The 19737-nt window shown below is 43.9% G+C and overlaps 1 protein-coding gene across 1 annotated transcript in view; it reads left to right on the top strand.

Annotated features, from left to right (window-relative positions):
• Positions 1-19640, top strand: part of LOC115209949 (T-cell immunomodulatory protein) — a 44979-nt gene extending 25339 nt beyond the window's left edge. Inside the window, exons 11-17 of the mRNA XM_029778591.2 lie at positions 1373-1478; positions 7015-7052; positions 7769-7847; positions 9891-10012; positions 12150-12232; positions 18602-18719; positions 19217-19640. Coding sequence (XP_029634451.1) covers positions 1373-1478; positions 7015-7052; positions 7769-7847; positions 9891-10012; positions 12150-12232; positions 18602-18719; positions 19217-19276 — 606 coding nt within the window. The 3' untranslated portion in view covers positions 19277-19640. The remainder of the gene's footprint in view (positions 1-1372; positions 1479-7014; positions 7053-7768; positions 7848-9890; positions 10013-12149; positions 12233-18601; positions 18720-19216) is intronic.
• Positions 19641-19737: the final 97 nt, after the last annotated feature.

Below are 19737 nucleotides of genomic sequence, written 5' to 3'. Positions count from 1 at the left end.
CCTGTTGTACTCTTTCACCACAACTTTCTCTCACTCTTACTTCCTGTTTCTGTTGTACCTGTATTTCAAAGGGCCGGCCTTGTCATTCTCTGTGTCACGCTGAATATCCCTGAGAACTACGTTAAGGGTACACGTTTCTGTGGAGTGCTCAGCCACTTGCACGTTAATTTCACGAGCAGGCTGTTCCGTTGATTCGGATCAACCGGAACCCTCGTCGTCGTAACCGACGGAGTGCTTCCATTCATATTGGTGTTGGTTGTATATTTAAAACACTGGCACATGTGACCTGCAGACACAGCGGTCATAGAATAGATTAACTCTACATAAGCAAAAAAGCATACGTAAACATGAAACAAACACCAGCAAAAAAAAACATTCTCACGGCCATATGAAACAATAACTACACCTTTTGGATCTCCTATGAAAATATAACTAATTACTGGTTCAAAGAATATAATTTAGCATTTTCAGTTCTAGCGCCGCCTGACTGGTGTCCGTGTCGGTGACACGTAAAAGCACCAACCGATCCTGGTTGTTGCCAGCCTCCTCTGGCCCTTGTGCCGGTGGCACGTAAAAAGCACCCACTATACTGACGGAGTGGTTGGTGTTAGGAAGGGCATCCAGCTGTAGAAACACTGCCAGGTCAGACTGGTGCCTGGTGCAGCCTCCAGGCTTCCCAGACCTCGGTCGAACAGTCCAACCCATGCTAGCATGGAAAATGGATGTTAAACGATGATGATGATGATGATGATGATATGTTTTTAAATAAATTTTTCATTTTGTTTTTTTTTTCCCATCCCCAAAATAACCTTTACTTAAGTTCAGTATGATGCCCTGCGCTGAATTGTCAGGTGCTGAATTGTTGCCTCACGGTGTGTGTGTGTGTGTGTGTTACTGTTTCCTTGCCTTGACATCACTTGACAGTTGTATTCAAGCGTTTCCGTCATGCAAGCAGTGTCCTTTGTTCCCAGTGTCTGGACCCTCGCTTGGAAACAGCTCATGCTTGGTGACAGGAAGGGGATCCAACCATACAAAAATCTGCATCAAAATGCAAGCATGGAAAAGTGGATGTTAAATGATGATGATGTGCCTAAATTATTATTATTATTATTATTCAGTAGTTTTATTTTTATAGCGTGCTTTCACTTCACTACCGAGCGCAGCTCTGTGTGCCTTGGGTATGTGCTGTGATTTGTTGTGATGCTCTGATGGTTATTGTATGGAAAGTGTTCTGCGTAGGATGTGTGCAGTGCCTAGTAGTGCAATTTTCTGTATGATATATGTGTTTGTAAGTCCTGGTGTTTTTGTTATGTATTTGTCTGAATATTTTTATTTTTATTATTATTATTTATTCCATATATTTGCTATTCAGGGTGTATTAGATGTCTTCATCACTTCAAGACAGACAGACAGCAAAACCAAACTTCAGACCTTCAAGAACAAATTTCTTGAAGATGCTTATTTTTTGAAAGTGATGGGTAAGTTCTGATCGTTTCACTTGTGATATTCTCCCCTGTTTCCCATTTGTTACTGTGGGTTTGAAGGACCTACAAATTCAAGCATTTGTATGAACAGATACATGTTATAAAAGCAGAAGGCTGCAACCATTTAGCGAATAAATAAAAAAAAAAGGCATCAGGATAAATATGAATCTCCTAGATTCTATTCTACTATTTCCTTTCCTGAGAAGACCTGTTGAGTCAAGTAAAACCAATATCGTAGCTGGGGCCAGTGCCCCTTGACTGGCTCCTGTGCTGTTGGTACATAAAAAGCACAATCTGAGCGAGGTCAATGCCAGGTTCATGGAATGCAGGAGTAGTTATTAATTACACATATTTAGGTGCCGGTGCCACATAAAAAGCACTCCTGTTTGTACTGTGTAAACGCACCCATGCTGGTGACAGATAAAAAGCACTCAACACATTCTGGTTGGCGTTAGAAAGGGCGTCCAGCTGTAGAAACCGTGCCATAACAGACAGATGGAGTCTGGACAGCCCCATGTCAAGCTGTCCAACCCATTCCAGCATAGAAAGTAGATGTTAAACGATGATGATGATGACACAGTTACATATACATGCTGACATATTGTTGTGGTGAAAATGGTATTCCCTATCCCACGTGACAAAGTGGTATGGCCCAGCCACTATAAAGTCAGACAGTCAGTCATTGTAGGAGGTTAGTAGTAGTAGAATTGTTGTACGAGTTCTCAGTTGGAGTCTGTGTCATCATTATCATTATCGTTTAATGTCTGCTTTTCATGCTGGCATGGGTTGGACGGTTTGACTGAGGGCTAGCAAGCCAGGAGGCTGTGCCAGGCTCCAATCTGATCTGGCAATGTTTCTACAGCTGGATGCCCTTCCTAATGCCAACCACTCCTAGGGTGTGATGGGTGCTGGCATCGACCATGTTTGGATGGTGCTTTCTATGTGCCACCGGCACTGGAGCCAGTCAGGTGGCGCTGGCATCGACCACATTTGGATGGTACTTTTTTCATGCCACTGGCACAGGAGCCAGTCGGGGCACGGGGGCTGTCATTGACCACGTTTGGATGATGCTTTTTACATGCCACCGGCATGGGGAGTCAGTCGGTGAGATATATATATATATATATATATATATATATGTAGTCGAGATGCTTGAACGGAGAGTGTGTGGATATATGTTGCATGCAAGAAATAAGGTGGAGAGGAGGATCAGCTAGGTTCCTCACAGGCAGGAAAGCAGGTACAAGATTTTCTGGGCAGGGAACACTGACGGGGTTGGTGGCGTGGGTATACTTATCGCTGGAAATGGGTAGATAAAGTAATTGAGGTAATCAGAGTAAGTGACAGAATACTTAAGATTAGATTAGTGCTTCATCATAGTTTAGCAACCATTATATCAGCCTATGCTCCTCAGTCGGGGCTACCCGATGGACAGAAAAACCGATTCTATGACACTCTACTGCAGACTACCCACATTGACGACAACGACAGAGACCTTATCTTTGTGGCTGGTGACTTCAATGGTCACGTTGGACGACATGCTGGGGGCTTCCATGGCGTACAGGAGGCTATGGCTATGGCTCCCGCAACGAGGAGGGAACCAGGCTGCTGGAGTTTTCTGCGATGCAATAATCTTATGATTTGCAACACTAACTTCAGGAAACCTACCAGCCACCTAGTCACTTACCATCGGGCCAACATACCAGCCAAATTGACTACATCCTTACAAGGCAAAGGGAGAGATGGCTGCTTATAAATGCCAAAACCTTCCCAGGTGAAGAATGTACCCCACAACATAGACTGGCAGTTAGTGACTTTAGGATCAGGACTAGGAGGACAACCAGAAGACGACAAATATGGAGAAGAAGGATCTGGAAGCTTAAAGATCCTGCAAATGGACAGAGATTTAGGGACATATTACTTGAAGCCTCTGACGAAGTAGAAGGGATAGAGCATCACAGGGGGTAGAAGACAGCTGGACGTTTCTAAGGGACAACCTGCTGAGAGCCACTGACCATCTGTGGCTGGTGCAAAGTCCCCTCTACCTAGAATAACGTGGTGGTGGAACAATATTGTAGACAGGGCTATTAGAGAAAAGAGACAGGCTTGGAAGGTCTGGAAAAATGGGGTAGCAGGGAATTGTATCAGACTGCCAAAAGAGAAGCTAGGAGACAGGTTTATTTAGCCAGAGGGGAAGCAGATGAGAAAAAATTTGCCAATGTTCTGCGCCGTGAGGACCAAAGACTGAGGTGTTTCGTGTTGCAAGACAGTGTGTGAGAGAGAATCGTGATGTGGTAGGAGAGAAGTGTGTTCGCATGGAAGATGGTTCACTTGCGCTAAATGAGGATGCGAAGAGAGAGATTTGGAGATGCCACTATGAAAGGTTGCTGAATGAAGAAAATGAATGGGATAAAGAGAGTCTGCCGAATGTTGACCCAACAGAGGGACCAGCTATCCGAGTTGATAGTTCTGTGGTAGCTAAGGCAATTAGAAGCATGAAGACAGGGAAAGCCCCAGCCCATCAGGAATCACTGCAGAGATGCTCAAAATGTCTGGTAGTGTCGGCTATAGCCTAGTCACCCTATATAGTTAATCAGGTGATACACAAAGGGGTCATACCCAATGACTGGTGTAGCAGTATAATAGTCAACTGCTACAAAGGTAAAGGTGATGCCCTAGATACAAATAACTACAGAGGTATCAAGCTGTTGGACCAGGTGATGAAGGTTACGGAGAGGGTCATAGCCCAACTAATTAGAGAGAGAGTTAGTTTAGATGAGATGCAGTTTGGGTTTGTGCAGGGAAAAGTACTACTGATGCTATATTCCTGGTAAGGCAGCTGCAGGAGAAATACCTAGCCAAAGATAAGCCCCTGTACCTGGCTTTTGTTGACATGGAGAAAGCCTTCGACAGGGTCCCCCGATCCCTTATCTGGTGGGCAATGAGAAAACTAGGGATAGATGAATGGTTAGTGAGAGCTGTGCGGCAGTGCATGGTATAGGGACGCCGCTAGTAGGGTGAGGTTGGAAATGAGTACAGTGAAGAATTCCGGTAGAGGTAGGGGTCCACCAAGGCTCAGTACTCAGCCCCCTCCTATTTATCATAGTCCTCCAGGCAATAACGGAGGAATTCAAGACAGGATGCCCTTGGGAGCTCCTCTATGCTGATGACCTTGCTCTAATTGCTGAGTCGCTATCAGAACTGGAGGAGAAGTTTCAGGTGTGGAAACAAGGATTAGAATCGAAGGGCCTCAGAGTCAATCTAGCTAAAACCAAAGTCGTAATCAGTAGGAAGGTAGACAAATCACAAACACCTTCAGGTAGATGCCCTGCTCGATCTGTAGAAAAGGTGTAGGTAGAAACTCTATAAGATGCCCAAGTGTAAGCTATGGACACATAAGAGATGCAGCAATGTCAAAGGAAGGCTAACTAGGAGATGGTTTTTTGTATGTGGCAGATGCTCAGGAACAATAACACTGAAAATGCTCTGAGACCAACTTCCGTCACTTTCCAGGGAGAAAAACTAGAAATAGTTGATAGTTTTCCGTTACCTAGGTGACCAAGTCAGCAGCGGGGGCGGGTGTGCTGAAAGTGTAACTGCTAGAGTAAGAATAGCTTGGGCAAAGTTCAGAGAGCTCTTACCTCTGCTGGTGACAAAAGGCCTCTCGCACAGAGTGAAAGGCAGACTGTATGATGCGTGTGTACGAACAGCCATGCTACATGGCAGTGAAACATGGGCCGTGACTGCTGAGGATATGCGTAAGCTCGCTAGAAATGAAGCCAGTATGCTCCGATGGATGTGTAATGCCGGTACTCACACTCGGCAGAGTGTAGTACCTTGAGAGAAAAGCTGGACCTAAGAAGCATCAGTTGTGGTGTGCAAGAGAGACGTTTGCGCTGGTATGGTCATGTGGCGAGAATGATGAGAGATAGTTGTGTGAAAAAGTGCCAACCCCCTAGCGGTTGAGGGAACCTGTGGAAGAGGCAGACCCAGGAAAACCTGGGACGAGGTGGTGAAGCACGACCTTGAACTTTAGGTCTCACTGAGGAAATGACTAGAGACCGAGACCTCTGAAGTGTGCTGTGCGCGAGAAGACCCGGCAGGACAAGTGAGTCCACAACCCGTGGCCTTCTACATGGGATGGAGCCAGCCTACGTATGCATACCTTCCCTTCTTGGGACACAAAACTCTACTTGTGAAGACGTGTTGAGGCAAGTGAGGATCAGAATCGAAATCGATCATGGAAATTGCGGATGTGCTACCAGTGCCGATGGCATGTCGAAACTCTGCTTGTGAAGACCCATTGAGGCAGTGAGGATCAGAATCGAAATCGATCAATGGAAATCGATCAATGGAAATTGCAGATGTGTTACCAGTGCCGGTGGCATGTAAGAGAACTTTCCGTTTCGCGACCGTTGCCAGCACCGCCCCGTTTCGTGTCCGTTGCCAGCCTCGCCTGGCCCTCGTGCCGGTGGCACATAAAAAGCACCATCCGTTCGTGGCCGTTTGCCAGCTCTGTCTGGCACCAGTGCGGGTGGCACGTAAAAAGCACCCACTACACTCACGGAGTGGTTGGCGTTAGGAAGGGCATCCAGCCATAGAAACACTGCCAGATTTGACTGGGCCTGATGAAGCCTTCTGGCTTCACAGACCCCAGTAGAACCGTCCAACCCATGCTAGCATGGAAAACGGACGCTAAATGATGATGATGATGATGATGATATATATGTACATTATATATACTCTTTACTCTTTCATTCTTTTACTTGCTTCAGTCAATTTGACTGTGGCCATGCTGGAGCACTGCCTTTTAGTCGAGCAAATCAACCCCAGGACTTATTCTTTGTAAGCCCAGTACTTATTCTATCGGTCTCTTTTGCTGAACCGCTAAGTGACGGGGACATAAACACGCCAGCATCGGTTGTCAAGCAATGCTAGGGGAACAAACACAGACACACATACACACACACACACACACACATATATATATATATATATATATATATATATATATATATATATATATATACATATATATGACAGGCTTCTTTCAGTTTCCGTCTACCAAATCCACTCACAAGGCTTTGGTCGGTCCAGGGCTATAGTAAAATACATTTGCCCAAGGTTCCATGCAGTGGGACTGAACCCGGAACCATGTGGTTGGTTAGCAAGCTCATATATATGAGTTTGAGTTAACCGTCAAGGTAGACATTATCTTGCGGAGTTATCAGCAATAGTATGATAGATGAGTGAAAGATAATAACATGCGGAATACTGCCACGATATAATAGTGGTGACAAGAATATTACATTGCCGACAACACCATACAAGTGGAGGAGGATCCATGTTATAACACACATACACTTACATTCACTCACCTACATATACACACACATACATACAAATTTAAGTACACACCCAGGCCCACATATACCCACCTATACACACCTGCACACACCTGCACACACTCGCTTGCACATACATACATGTTATGTTGAGTTTGACCAAAGTTTCTGCTGTCTTCTTTCAGTGGTCAGTGGTCTGTGTGGAGAAGACTGTAACGTGGCGGTAAGTTTGACCATTTATTTATATCATTGGTGGTGGATTGAGAAAAATCGGGAGAGCATCCACCAGCTTGCTTTGTGCTGTTTGATCCTACCAGGGTCTTTTAATGTACCAATCGTATACTGGAATCAATGTAATTGACTGTGGCCCCTCTGTGTGTGTGTGTGTGTCTGTGTGTGTGGTGTGTGTGTGTGTGTTTGTGGTAGCTCGGTCAGTTGTTGTTGGACCATGTGTACCTAAGGATGTCCCTGCGTGGTGTTTCTGAGAAGGATGAGCAATACCATCACTGTCTGATGGAATTGAGGGTGCCGAAACAATAACTACTCTGTGTGTGTATGTTTTAATGTCTGTGTGTGAATGTATCAGAGAGTGTGTGCGTATGTGTAAATGTGTGAGTGAATGTCTGTAAATGTGCGTATGTGTGTGTGTCAATGTGTATGTTTGAGTCAGTGTGTGTGTATATGTGTGTTTTAATGTGTGCGTACGTGTGCATGTGTGTATGTATGTGTAAATGCCTGAGTGAGTGTCTATAAATCTGCGTGTGTGTGTGTGTGTATCAATGTGTATGTGAATGTTTGAGTTTGTAATGTGTATATGTGTGAATATATCAGTGTGTGCATGTGAATGTTTGAGTCTGCGTGTGTGTGTGTGAGAGAGAGAGAATGAGTGTTGTGGTTGTTTCCTGATATCCTATTTGACCCTTTGCACTCTTTCCGCAGCCCTATGGCACCAACCAACCTGGACCTGTGGTTCAATTCAAAACGACTCGCTTCTCCGGAGAATTCCAAATTGGTTTTGGTAAGTAAACATGAAACACAGAAATAGATAAAACAACTGACCTGTATGTTGTGGGTTCAATCCATTGTGGGTGCTTCATTATGTTTCTGGGGCTCAGCATTTATTCTACATTTGCATCAGTTCATCACTGCATCAATGGCACTCATGAGGATCTACAATAATTTACATGCTATTAACCCTTTCGTTACTGTATTTCTGTTGAGATGCTCTGGGTTTTTTTCAATTACTTTAAATATAACAAAGAATCTAGTAAAATAACTTAGTTATCATTAAGCTAGTGTTAGGAACATAAATTGTGACTAAGGTTTGGTGGAAAATTTTAATTCAAAACTTATGAAAATAAGACATTTGTACTACAGAGCCAGAGGTGGTTTCAGCCAGGTTGGTATCAAAAGGGCTAAGAATTGTTTCTCTATTATATATTTTAACCCTTTTGTTACCATATTTCTGTTGAGATGTTCTGTGTTTCTTTCAATTACTTTTAAATATAACAAAGAATTTAGTAAAATAACTTAGTTATCATTCAGCTAGTGTTAGGAACATAAATTGTGACTAAGGTTTGGTGGAAGATTTTAATTCAAAACTTATGAAAATAAGACATTTGGACTCAGACCCAGAGCCGGTTTCAGCTGGGTTGGTAACGAAAGTTTTAATCTGGGCCTTGTGGACTTGACTGGATCAGATCTTGATTTTGTACAAAGTAAACAAAATATGCTTTAGAGATTAAATTGAAATGATCAAAACCACTTTATGTGTAAATTCCTCCCAGTTTTCTTATTTACTCATGTGTAACCCTCCACCCTTTCAAATTCATGTAACCACCCCCAACACTTATGCATGTGGAAACCATCCTCCATTTATTTACTCATGTGTAACCCTCCACCCTTTCAAATTCATGTAACCACCCCCCAGCACTTTACACATGCATGTGGAACCCCCACCCTCCACTTATTTACTTATGTGCGTAACCCCAGCCTGTTTATAGAGCCATGTGTGTAACACCCTCAATGTCTAAGTGGTTGTGGTAGAAATTTGGCTGTGGTAGTTGTTTCCAAGCAAAGTAATATTTTCCCATGGCCAGACATATTTTCACAGAAGGAAATGACCGACCATTTTACAACTATCACATTGTCAAGTCAAGGAGACACACACACACAAACACACACACACCAGGAAGGCAAGGCAGTCTTCATCGTACTGGTGGCCATGGTGAAAGAATGTGTGTGGTGGACTCGAGCGAAAGGATTAGAGACAAACACTTACCTCTCTGGCCAATCGCTCATCAACTTTATCAAGTACCACTTGAAAAGGAAGGTGAGAATAGAGAGGCAGGTTTTGTCTCGTGAAAGTTTCAAAAAAAGGTGGGTGAATGTAGCAAAGATGGTGTGTGTGTGTGAGTGACAAAACCACTTTGAGGATGATCCTGTAAATCGAAAAAGGAGAGAGAGAGAGCACTTTGCTCTCGTGTTTATTCCCACCTTGCCTGAGGTTACCATGGTCTTTTCTGTAGGCTTTTCTTTCCAAGGATAAACCTAATCTTGCTTTTTACACTTTTAAAATTTTTCTGTGATACACAATCCCTTTTTTGTTTTTTCTTTCTCACGATCCCTTTTGATTAGAATTTTATTTTTCTCCTTTTTTTTTCTATTTTTGAAAAGAAAAGCTCTGCATTGTATTTTGTCCCCTCTGTGTTCGGCCCTGTGTGGCCAATAAAGAAACTTATCTATCTCTACCGCTGTATCTATCTATAGCTATCTATCATCATCATCATTTAACGTCCGTTTTCCATCTATCTATCTATCTATCTATCTATCTATCTATCTGTCTGTCTGTCTGTCTGTCTGTCTGTCTGTCTGTCTGTCTGTCTGTCTGTCTGTCTGTCTGTCTGTCTGTCTGTCTGTCTGCCTGCCTGCCTGCCTGCCTGCCTGCCTGCCTGCCTGCCTGCCTGCCTGCCTGCCTGCCTGCCTGCCCACCCACCCACCCACCCACCCACCTACCTATCTACCTACCTACCTATCTATCTATTTATTTTGTGTTTTTCAGCAACCCAACTGAGTCAGTCAGCTCACTATTCACTGCAACTGCCCTACACTGTATTTGGACTCGGTCAATCACCAAACTACATCGACAATCTCAAAGTTGGTATTGCCTACTACCCCAAGGAAGTTAGTACAATACCTTCTTACTATTATTATTATTATTGTTAAAGGCAGTGGGCTGGCAGAATCGTTAGTACGCTGGATAAAATGCTTAACGGTATTTCGCCTGTTGTTACATTCTGAGTTCAAATTCCCCCGAGGTCGACCTTGCTTTTTGTCATTTTGGGGATCGCTAAATTAAGCCCCAGTGAAACATAAAAACAGACGAAATACCGTTTAGCATTTCGCTAACGCTTCTGCCAGCTGTTGATGTAATTGACTTATCCCCTCCCCCAAAATTGCTTCTGGCCAAATTCGATCCCGTTGTTGTTGTTGTTACTTGATGTCAGGTCATCTGGTTTTCAGTGGGAGCGCATTTGATACATCATCATTCAACATCCATGTTGCCATGGAGCTTACGTGGTTAACAAGTAAGAAGCTCTGGTGCTGGTGCCCATGTTTGTGCAACATTAAAGGCACTGGTGCTGGCACCGTATAAAAAGCTCCCAGTTCCCTCTGTGAAGTGGTGGGCATTAGGAAAGGCATCCAGTTGTGGAAACTATGCCAGAACAGACAATTGAGGCCTGGTGCAGCCCTTCCACTTGGCCAGCTCCTTTCAAACCATACAACCCCTGCAAGGAAAACTGATGTTAATCATGATGTTGATAATGATGATGATGATGATGATAAGAGAGGGTCAGGGTGGGTTATCCCTCTCTTTATTTAAACTTCTATAATTTGGCTTCTCTTGTATTCATCATCATTAACATCCACCTTCCATGCTGGCATGGGTGGGACAGTTTGACAGGAGCTGGCCAGGCTGAAGCCTGTACCAGACTTCTGTAATTGTCTTGGCAGGATTTTTACAGCTGGATGCCCTTCCAAATGCCAACTTACTTTACAGTGTGGACTGGATGCTTTTTAAGTGGCACCAGCACAGACAGGGTCACCATGTTCCTTCCAAGACAAAAATCATTCCTCACAAATTTTTATTCATACAATGTCATTGGAACAATGAACGGAATTTGAACTGATTTCAAGGATGAGCTGGGTTTTTTTCTTTTCCTTTTTTTTCTGAAAGCTAAATTTCAGTGTTAAAAGTACAAAAAATAAACTAGTTAATTTTACGTTGAATGGAATCTGAAGAACATAATTTTGAAATAATTCAAATTTTCTGTGGACCTCAGAGAACCAAAATAAGGCCCAAACTTCATAATTTCATGTCTATTTTTCATATGGTCATGATATTGGGAAAATAGAGGTGTGTGTATCAGTTGGGTTAGGTAGGGGTAATATGCAGATTATTAGTTCAAGGCAACAGAGGCCATTGTAGTAGTGGCGGAAGAGACAGTGAGATGACATACGTCTGTAGTATGTTGGTGAGGGACTGTTTGGGTTTCTCTGCTAAATGGTTTTCTCTTTAGGTGAGATCCTGAAGAAGGATTATGTTAGATGTTTGAGCAAAAAGTTGCTGTGGGTCACATTTACCTCTTGCAGAAGGGTCTCCAAATATTCAGAGTTGAACTGTTTTTTGACCTTGGTGAACTCTAATCTTTGTGTTGTAGGTTTGGTAATGTTGTACATGTGGGGGTTACTATAAGTTGAGATTGTGGTCAAAGAGGTGGGACCAAAGGTCCTTCCCAAGCTGTAGGTTCATAAGGCTGGTTTCCCAGATCCTCTGTTGTATTTACTCACCCCCGCTGGACGGGATGCCAGTCCATTGCAGGATTATTCACTTTTCCCAACTGAGTGGACAGGCGCAATGTGTAATGAAGTGTTTTGCTCAAGAATACAATGCATTGCTTGGTCCAGGAATTGAAACCACAAACTCACGACCTTGAGTGCCACACCTTAACCACCAAGCCACACACTTCCACCTATAAGGTCTCTATACAATAGAGACAGTGTGATTGATCTATGAAAGGTCACTTTGAGAAATCATGTGAGACTCTGGTGTGGCCTGTTAGTATAATTATTATAAATCAATTATGGTAATTAATTAGCTATGGTAATAACGAGCAGGTCCGGCATATCTGTGCTTAAGGTGTTTTTCCACCCAAGGGGTTTTGGGGTTCAGTCCTGCCTAGTTTGGTGTCCAGTGTAACTGACCGTTTGTTCTTCCCAGTCTTGTGTGGCTGACCATTAATTCTCTTGTCTTTTGCAGAAATGTGAAACCCGTGAATGGACCTCTGTGATTCCAAACTCTCGTCTCATCATCATCCCCCATCCAATGGATGACCCTCTACAGTGAGTGGCACTCAATTCTCTTCTCTCTCTCTCCACCCTCTCCACCAACACCACATGTGCCACACTAACCTCTTTAACACTACAACTACTTCCTGAACTGCTACCTTCTACATATGCCTATACCCTTTTAATAATAATAATAATCAGCAGTTGAGGGAACCTGTGGAAGAGGTAGACCCAGGAAAACCTGGGACGAAGTGGTGAAGCATGACCTTCGAACTTTAGGTCTCACCAAGGAAATGGCTAGAGACCGAGACCTATGGAAGTATGCTGTGCGTGAGAAGACCTGGCAAGACTAGTCAGGCCATAACCCGTGGCCCCTATCTGGGACGTAGTCAGTCCACCTGTGCATACCTTCCTTCTTGTGACATTTGTGAAGACCTGTTGAGGCAAGTGAGAATCAATCAAAAAAATTAAACAAAATCAAAATAGATGAACATCAATGGAATTTGTATCTTTGTGGTACCAGTGCCGGTGGCACACAAGAAAACCATCCGAACGTGGCCGTAGCCAGTACCGCACCGACTGGCCTCCATGCTGTGGGCACGTAACAATCACCATCCGATCGTGGCCGATCGCCAGCCTCATCTGGCTCCTGTGTCGGTGGCACATAAAAACACCATCCGAGCGTGGCCGTTCGCCAGCCTCGTCTGGCACCTGTGTCGGTGGCACATAAAAACACCATCCGAGCGTGGCCGTTCGCCAGCCTCGTCTGGCACCTGTGTCGGTGGCACATAAAATCACCATCCGAGCGTGGCCGTTCGCCAGCCTCGTCTGGCACCTGTGTCGGTGGCACATAAAAACACCATCCGAGCGTGGCCGTTCGCCAGCCTCGTCTGGCACCTGTGTCGGTGGCACATAAAATCACCCACTACACACTCGGAGTGGTTGGCGTTAGGAAGGGCATCCAGCTGTAGAAACACTGCCAGATCTGACTGGCCTGGTGCAGCCTTCGGGCTCCCCAGACCCCAGTTGAACCGTCCAACCCATGCTAGCATGGAAAGTGGACGTTAAATGATGATGATGATGATCATCATCATCGTCATCAGTGAGCCAAGGAAGGAGAAACTATGCTAGAAATAACTACAAAATCTCTCTCAAAACACAGCTTGCTATATTAAAATAAAAGGACACACTAAATGTTGTAGTCCTAGATATATTGTTTCTGATAAGACCGAGGCAGGATAGTCATGGATGGAACACATTTGATAGCAGGTCTCCTGATGTGGGACCACAACAAGTTCCAGAAGATGGAAGTGTGTGGCTGAGTGGTTAAGAAGGTTGCTTCCCAGCCTCATGGTTTCAGGTTCAGTTCCACGGCACGGCACCTTGGGCAGGTGTCTCTTCCTATATGCTCAGGTCGATGAAAGACTTGTGAGTGGACGTGTTGAATGGAAACTGGAGGAAGCCTGTCATATGACAGGCGTGTGTGTGTCTGTCTGTCTTGACGTTGCGTGATTGTTGTAAACAAGCGTCACCCTCACACAAGCAGTGTTGTTCAGTTCCAATTTTTTGTCTCTGTGCCGGAGGCATGTAAAAAGCACCAACCGATTGTGGGGCCATTGCCAGCCTCCCCTGGCACTTGTGATGGTGGCACGTAAAAAGCACCCCCTACACTCATGGAGTGGTTGGCGTTAGGAAGGGCATCCAGCTGTAGAAACATTGCCAGATCAGACTGGAGCCTGGTTTCCCAGATCCCCGGTCGAACCGTCCAACCCATGCTAGCATGGAAAGTGGACGTTAAACGATGATGATGATGATGAAACATGTTTGGCCAGGAAGGAATGCTTCCTGACTTGCAAACAGCTGACGGTTGGCATCAGGGTGGGCAACTTACCTCAGATAACAACTCTGTCTGACCCATGCTAGCACGCAAAAGTGGACGTTAAAGGACAAATGGTGACGATGACAAACAACATTGCCATCATAATTAGATTCTCATTACAGTCATCAGTAAACCCCTCACACACCAGGCATACATTACAGCCCCCTTCCTCACCTCCCCATGGTCATACTCGTGTCACAGTTAAGGCCATAGTGTGCCATCTCTCTCATGACCAGACTGAATCATTCTCAGGCGCAGGAGTGGCTGTGTGGTAAATAGCTTGCTAACCAACCACATGGTTCCGGATTCAGTCCCACTGCGTGGCACCTTGGGCAAGTGTCTTCTGCTATAGCCCCGGGCCGACCAATGCCTTGTGAGTGGATTTGGTAGACGGAAACTGAAAAGAAGCCCGTCGTATATATATATATATATATATATATTATATATATATATATATGTATGTATGTATGTATGTGTGTTTGTGTGTCTGTGTTTGTCCCCCTAGCATTGCTTGACAACCGATGCTGGTGTGTTTATGTCCCCGTCACTTAGCGGTTCGGCAAAAAGAGACCGATAGAATAAGTACTGGGCTTACAAAGAATAAGTCCCGGGGTCGAGTTGCTCGACTAAAAGGCGGTGCTCCAGCATGGCTGCAGTCAAATGACTGAAACAAGTAAAAGAGTGAATACCAGTAATATATTTCGGTCCACACACCATTCTATCCACTCTGAATTGACATAGTCTTAACTGTGAAGGTTGTGATAACAGAGTTATGTCCCTTACATCGTACACGTCCAAGTAACCGCCGTGTTTAGATCCTTCAGGTTCTTGGTGAGTCAATCAACCAAATCTCTTAATTCCATTTATTATTATTATTATTGAGTGAGAGAGCAGTTCATGCCATCAAAGTGACACTGGGGTAAAATATACGAAGCCCAGTATACCCATCATGACTACCCGTCTGATAAGGGTACACTAGGCACATGCATCACAACCATATGTGCATGACATGGTGATCTCATATCAAGATAAACAGCGCGTGACCTTGCAGGTGGAGCCCAGTTAGAATTTTCTTCTGGTCGAGTAGCGCATCCAGCTCAAAGGGTCCTTGAATAAGGGTTGTTTAAGGATGTTGAACGAAACACCCATGTTTCCAGAGGTGAATTATCCAAACCCCAAAGAATCCCTCTCAACACATGGCTATGATGCTCCCCCACTACTTCTACTCGTGATCAGAGATGCACATATCGTCAGCCACCAAAAGACATGCTCAACTGGTTAAGGTCCAACAACTGACAAGCAAATCTGTGGTATTGAGCAGAATATTTGCTGTAGCCCATCTTTTATACCAAGACTAAACAATGTACATGATAACACTTCCAATCAGTTAAGATCAGAAGCCATGAGAGCCACTGCCTGGTACTGCATCAGGGCATTTATTATTATTATTATTATTATTATTATTGTTATTATTATTATTATTATTATCATCATTATCATTATTATTATTATTATTATTATTATTATTATTCAGTAGTTTTATTTTTATAGCGTGCTTTCACTTCACTACCGAGCGCAGCTCTGTGTGCCTTGGGTATGTGCTGTGATTTGCTGTGATGCTCTGATGGTTACTGTATTGAAAGTGTTTTATTATTATTATTATTAATTATTATTATTATAATAAGGGAGGGCAGTGTCGGCATATGCGGATGACGTCACCGTCATGGAGTCAAACGCCTCCGAAGTGGAGACTGTCGGTACCATCCTAAAGGAATATGAGTCAGTTGCAGGGGCTAAAATCATCGCTCACAAATCGGAGAGGCAGGATGATGCCATCAGATGCTGGACTTACGGACCACTTACACTGCTTGGGGTCTGGTTTGGTCCCGACTTCCAGGTTGATAACAACTGGGGTGTGGTGGCGAACAGGGTGGCCAGTCGCCTTACCCAGAAATAGGCTGTGAGAAAGCTGTCCCTGAAAGGTTGGACAGAGGGGGTGAATGCTTACATTGCCTCCATTCTCATTTATCGCTTGACCGTCGTGCTTTGTCCCAGTTATTGCTTGACCACGTTGGCGCGCCTCATTTAAATTCTTGTGGAGTTCCAACGGTCAGTCGGTCAGTCTATTGCCAGCATCTTCTGAGTGGCAGTTTAGGTGTGGCATGGATCCTAATGCGCAGACACACCCTTGCATTACGTCACCTGCAACGATTTCTGGACAGTGAGCATGTGTGGGCTCCGCTTGTGAGGATCGTCTTTCTGCAGTTTGTCTCCTTGACGGAGCTACAGTCCTTGGTGAAGAGAAGTCTGAGACTGGGCGCCTGGCACCTAGAATGCTGGCAGGCGCTCATGACCCTCAACCAGTCGGGCAATGGGATCAGTGGATGTTCTGCTTTAGAAATTTATATTGGACTAGCAGTATTGCCCGGCGTTGCTTGGGTTTGTAAGGGAAATAACTATAAAGCATTTTCAGAGAGAAATAGCAAAAAAATGCATTAAAAATGGAAAAAAAATTATGGTAAATTTTTTTTTAAATCGTTGACTCATCGTAGACATTTTTAGAGAGTTACTTCCCTTATATAATAGCGAAACAAATGCATTAAAATGGAAAAAAATGATGGTAAATTATTTTAAAAATCGTAGACTCATTGTAGACGCGCGCTAATACCCAGAAGGGCTCGATATGAATCACAACTATAAGATACCCAGTTTTGGTTACACTGCACTGCAAAATGTGGGAGTAGTTAGGAATCTAAATCGTAGGAGACAGACAGCACACAACTTCACTTTTATATATAAAGATTAGTGGTGGGGAAGTGCAATGACATTCTCGGGGAGACTCTGGGCACTGATGAGAATGAGTTGGTCAGTCTGTTCCGGAGGAGTTTCCAGTAAGGAACTATAATGGATAATTTCTAGATGTCCTTCAGTAAATGGTGCCACAGCTAGAAGAATGGAGGGCTGCATGTTACATAGATGACTCCCCCCACCCAGATTCTTCAATTTATAGAATTGTTATTTCTTAGGGGCCAGTGTGTCTGTGCTTAAGGAATTTGCTTCCCAACCACAGGGTTTCTGGTTCAGTCTCACTGTGTGGAACTTTTGGCAAGTGTCTCCTTGGCCAACCAAAGCCTTGTGAGTGGATTTGGTAGATGGAAACTGAAAGAAGCCTGTTGTGTATATGTATCTATATGTATGCGTGTGTATATGCTTGTGTGTCTGCGTTTATCCTCCCCAACATCGCTTGACAGCCGATGCTGGTGTGTTTATGTCCCCGTAAACTTAGCAGGTCAGCAAAAGAGACCGATAGAATAAGTACTAGGCTTACAAAGAATAAGTCCTGGGGTCGGTTTGGTCGACTATGGGCGGTACTCCAGCATGGCCACAGTCAAATGACTGAAGCAAAAGAGTAAAGAGTATGCGTGTGTGTGTGTGTTATGGTGCATGCATAGTTGTCTGGGTCTGGAGTTTGATTGCAAGTACACACCACGTTGGGCAAGGGTCCTCTAGTATAATGTTAGGTCCAGCAATGCCTTGTTAATGGAACAGGTTGATGGAAAGTGCATGGAAGCTGCTGTGTGCCTGTATATATATATATATATATGTGGAGGCCCAGTAGTTAGAGCAGCGGACTCGGGGTCAGAGGATCGCGGTTTCGATTCCCAGACCGGGCGTTGTGTGCGTTTATTGAGTGAAAACACCTAGAAGCTCCACGAGGCTCTGGCAGGGGGTGGTGATCCCTGCTGTACTCTTTCACCACTCTTTCTCCCACTCTTCTGGTGGCGTTGTTCGAAGGCTAAAACAATGCGGACGCATTGTGACCAGCGATGTGTAGTAACATCTGATGGTCTGGTCGGTCACGTGATCACGTGATATATATATATATGTGTATATATATATATATATATATATATTGCATTGCCTTACTGCCACATGTGCTGGTGGCATGTGAAAAACATTCGAGCGAGGTTGTTGCCAGTGCCGCTGGACTGGCTCCTGTGCAGGTGGCACATAAAAAGCACCATTTGAGTGTGACCATTGCCAGTACCACCAAACTGGCCCTCGTGCCGGTGGAATGTAAAAGCACCCACTACACTCTCGGAGTGGTTGGCGTTAGAAAGGGCATCCAGCTGTAGACACTCTGCCAGATCAGACTGGAGTCTGGTGCAGCCATCTGGTTCGCCAGACCTCAGTCAAATCGTCCAACCCATGCTAGCATGGAAAGCGGACGTTAAACGATAATGATGATGATTTTGATGATATATATATAATGTGTGTGTGTACCATCATCATTTAATATCCGTTTTCCATGCTGGCATGGGTTATATGTGTGTGTGTGTTTGTATATGTGTGTGTGTTTGTATATGTGTGTGTGTTTGTATATGTGTGTGTGTTTGTATATATGTGTGTGTGTGTGTTCGTGTGTGTGTGTGTGTGTGTATTTAAGTGGTGAGACTGTTCTCTGTTGCCGTAGTGAGAAAATGTTTTATTTGTTGACGATTTTTTTATCTAAACTTGACTCTTTTGTGTCTTTTCATGTGAAGATGGAGCAACAGGCTCTTTGTGACTCCCAGTCGACTGGTCCTTCTTACTGGAGCGGCATTACTCGGTACCTGTGCTTTTATCACAGCAGTGGTGGCCATCTTACACTGGAGGGAGAGGGTAAGTATTGCTAGATGATTCTTCACCTTTGTTGTGGTCTTTGACGAGGATAATATTATGGCTGAAGATGAAGATGAAAGGCAGAGAGCCATTCCTGACCATATTTGCAGGGGCTGCTTGATGGATGGTTGGGGGTAAGCAGAAGAACTCCCAAAATCCTGTATTTTTGCAGGCCCCTCTGTTGGTCAATGTTTACCATGCATTTACACATATATGTGTGGGTCTTGTCTTCTTTTACTTGTTTCAGTTATTTGCCAAACCATCCATTTGGTAGACATCCATTTTTCTTTGCTGGTATGAACTGGAAGGAGTTGGTTGACAGGTTTTATGTGGCAAAACAGCCTTCTCGTTTGCCAGCCCTCACCTGTTTCCAAGCAGTGAGGTAATATTGGTGGTCAGTTGACATTTGTTACTGACCACCAAAAAACTATTTATTTATTTATTATTGTCGTTCTTTCTATTTGTACATTTCTATATTTCCGTTTTTTTTTGACCAGGCGGAGGACAAACGCGAGAAGCTGCAAGAGGCCCATAAATTCCACTTTGATGCCATGTGAGCAACGGCAACAAAGAAGATCAGCTGCTGATGGTGGGACAAACCCTGTGCAGAGAATTGGTGATCAAATATTTAATCTAGAAACATGCTTAATAATACATCAGGCTACATATATATATATATATATATATATATAAAAAAACATTCACGCACACACACATATATACACATGCATTCAGTGACTAGACGCACTATTTATCATAGGCACTATATAAACACCACAATAGACAGTTGATTTAGTATACAAACGTGTATGTGTGCTTGTAAATGCGAATGTGTAGAGTTGTTTATAAATGGGAACTTTTATGTAAGTCACAGTATTTTAGGCTGGCTAATGTCAGCACACCAACACTATACACCCTCTCTGACTCAGTGCAACAACACAAACAATACTAATAGTACAATAACAGAGACAATATTCATTGTGTGTGGTGTATATATATATATGTGTATATATATATA

This window comes from Octopus sinensis, linkage group LG1, assembly GCF_006345805.1.
Source record: "Octopus sinensis linkage group LG1, ASM634580v1, whole genome shotgun sequence".
NCBI classification, from domain to species: Eukaryota; Metazoa; Mollusca; class Cephalopoda; order Octopoda; family Octopodidae; genus Octopus; species Octopus sinensis.
This window is presented reverse-complemented; position numbering and strand designations above follow the sequence as displayed.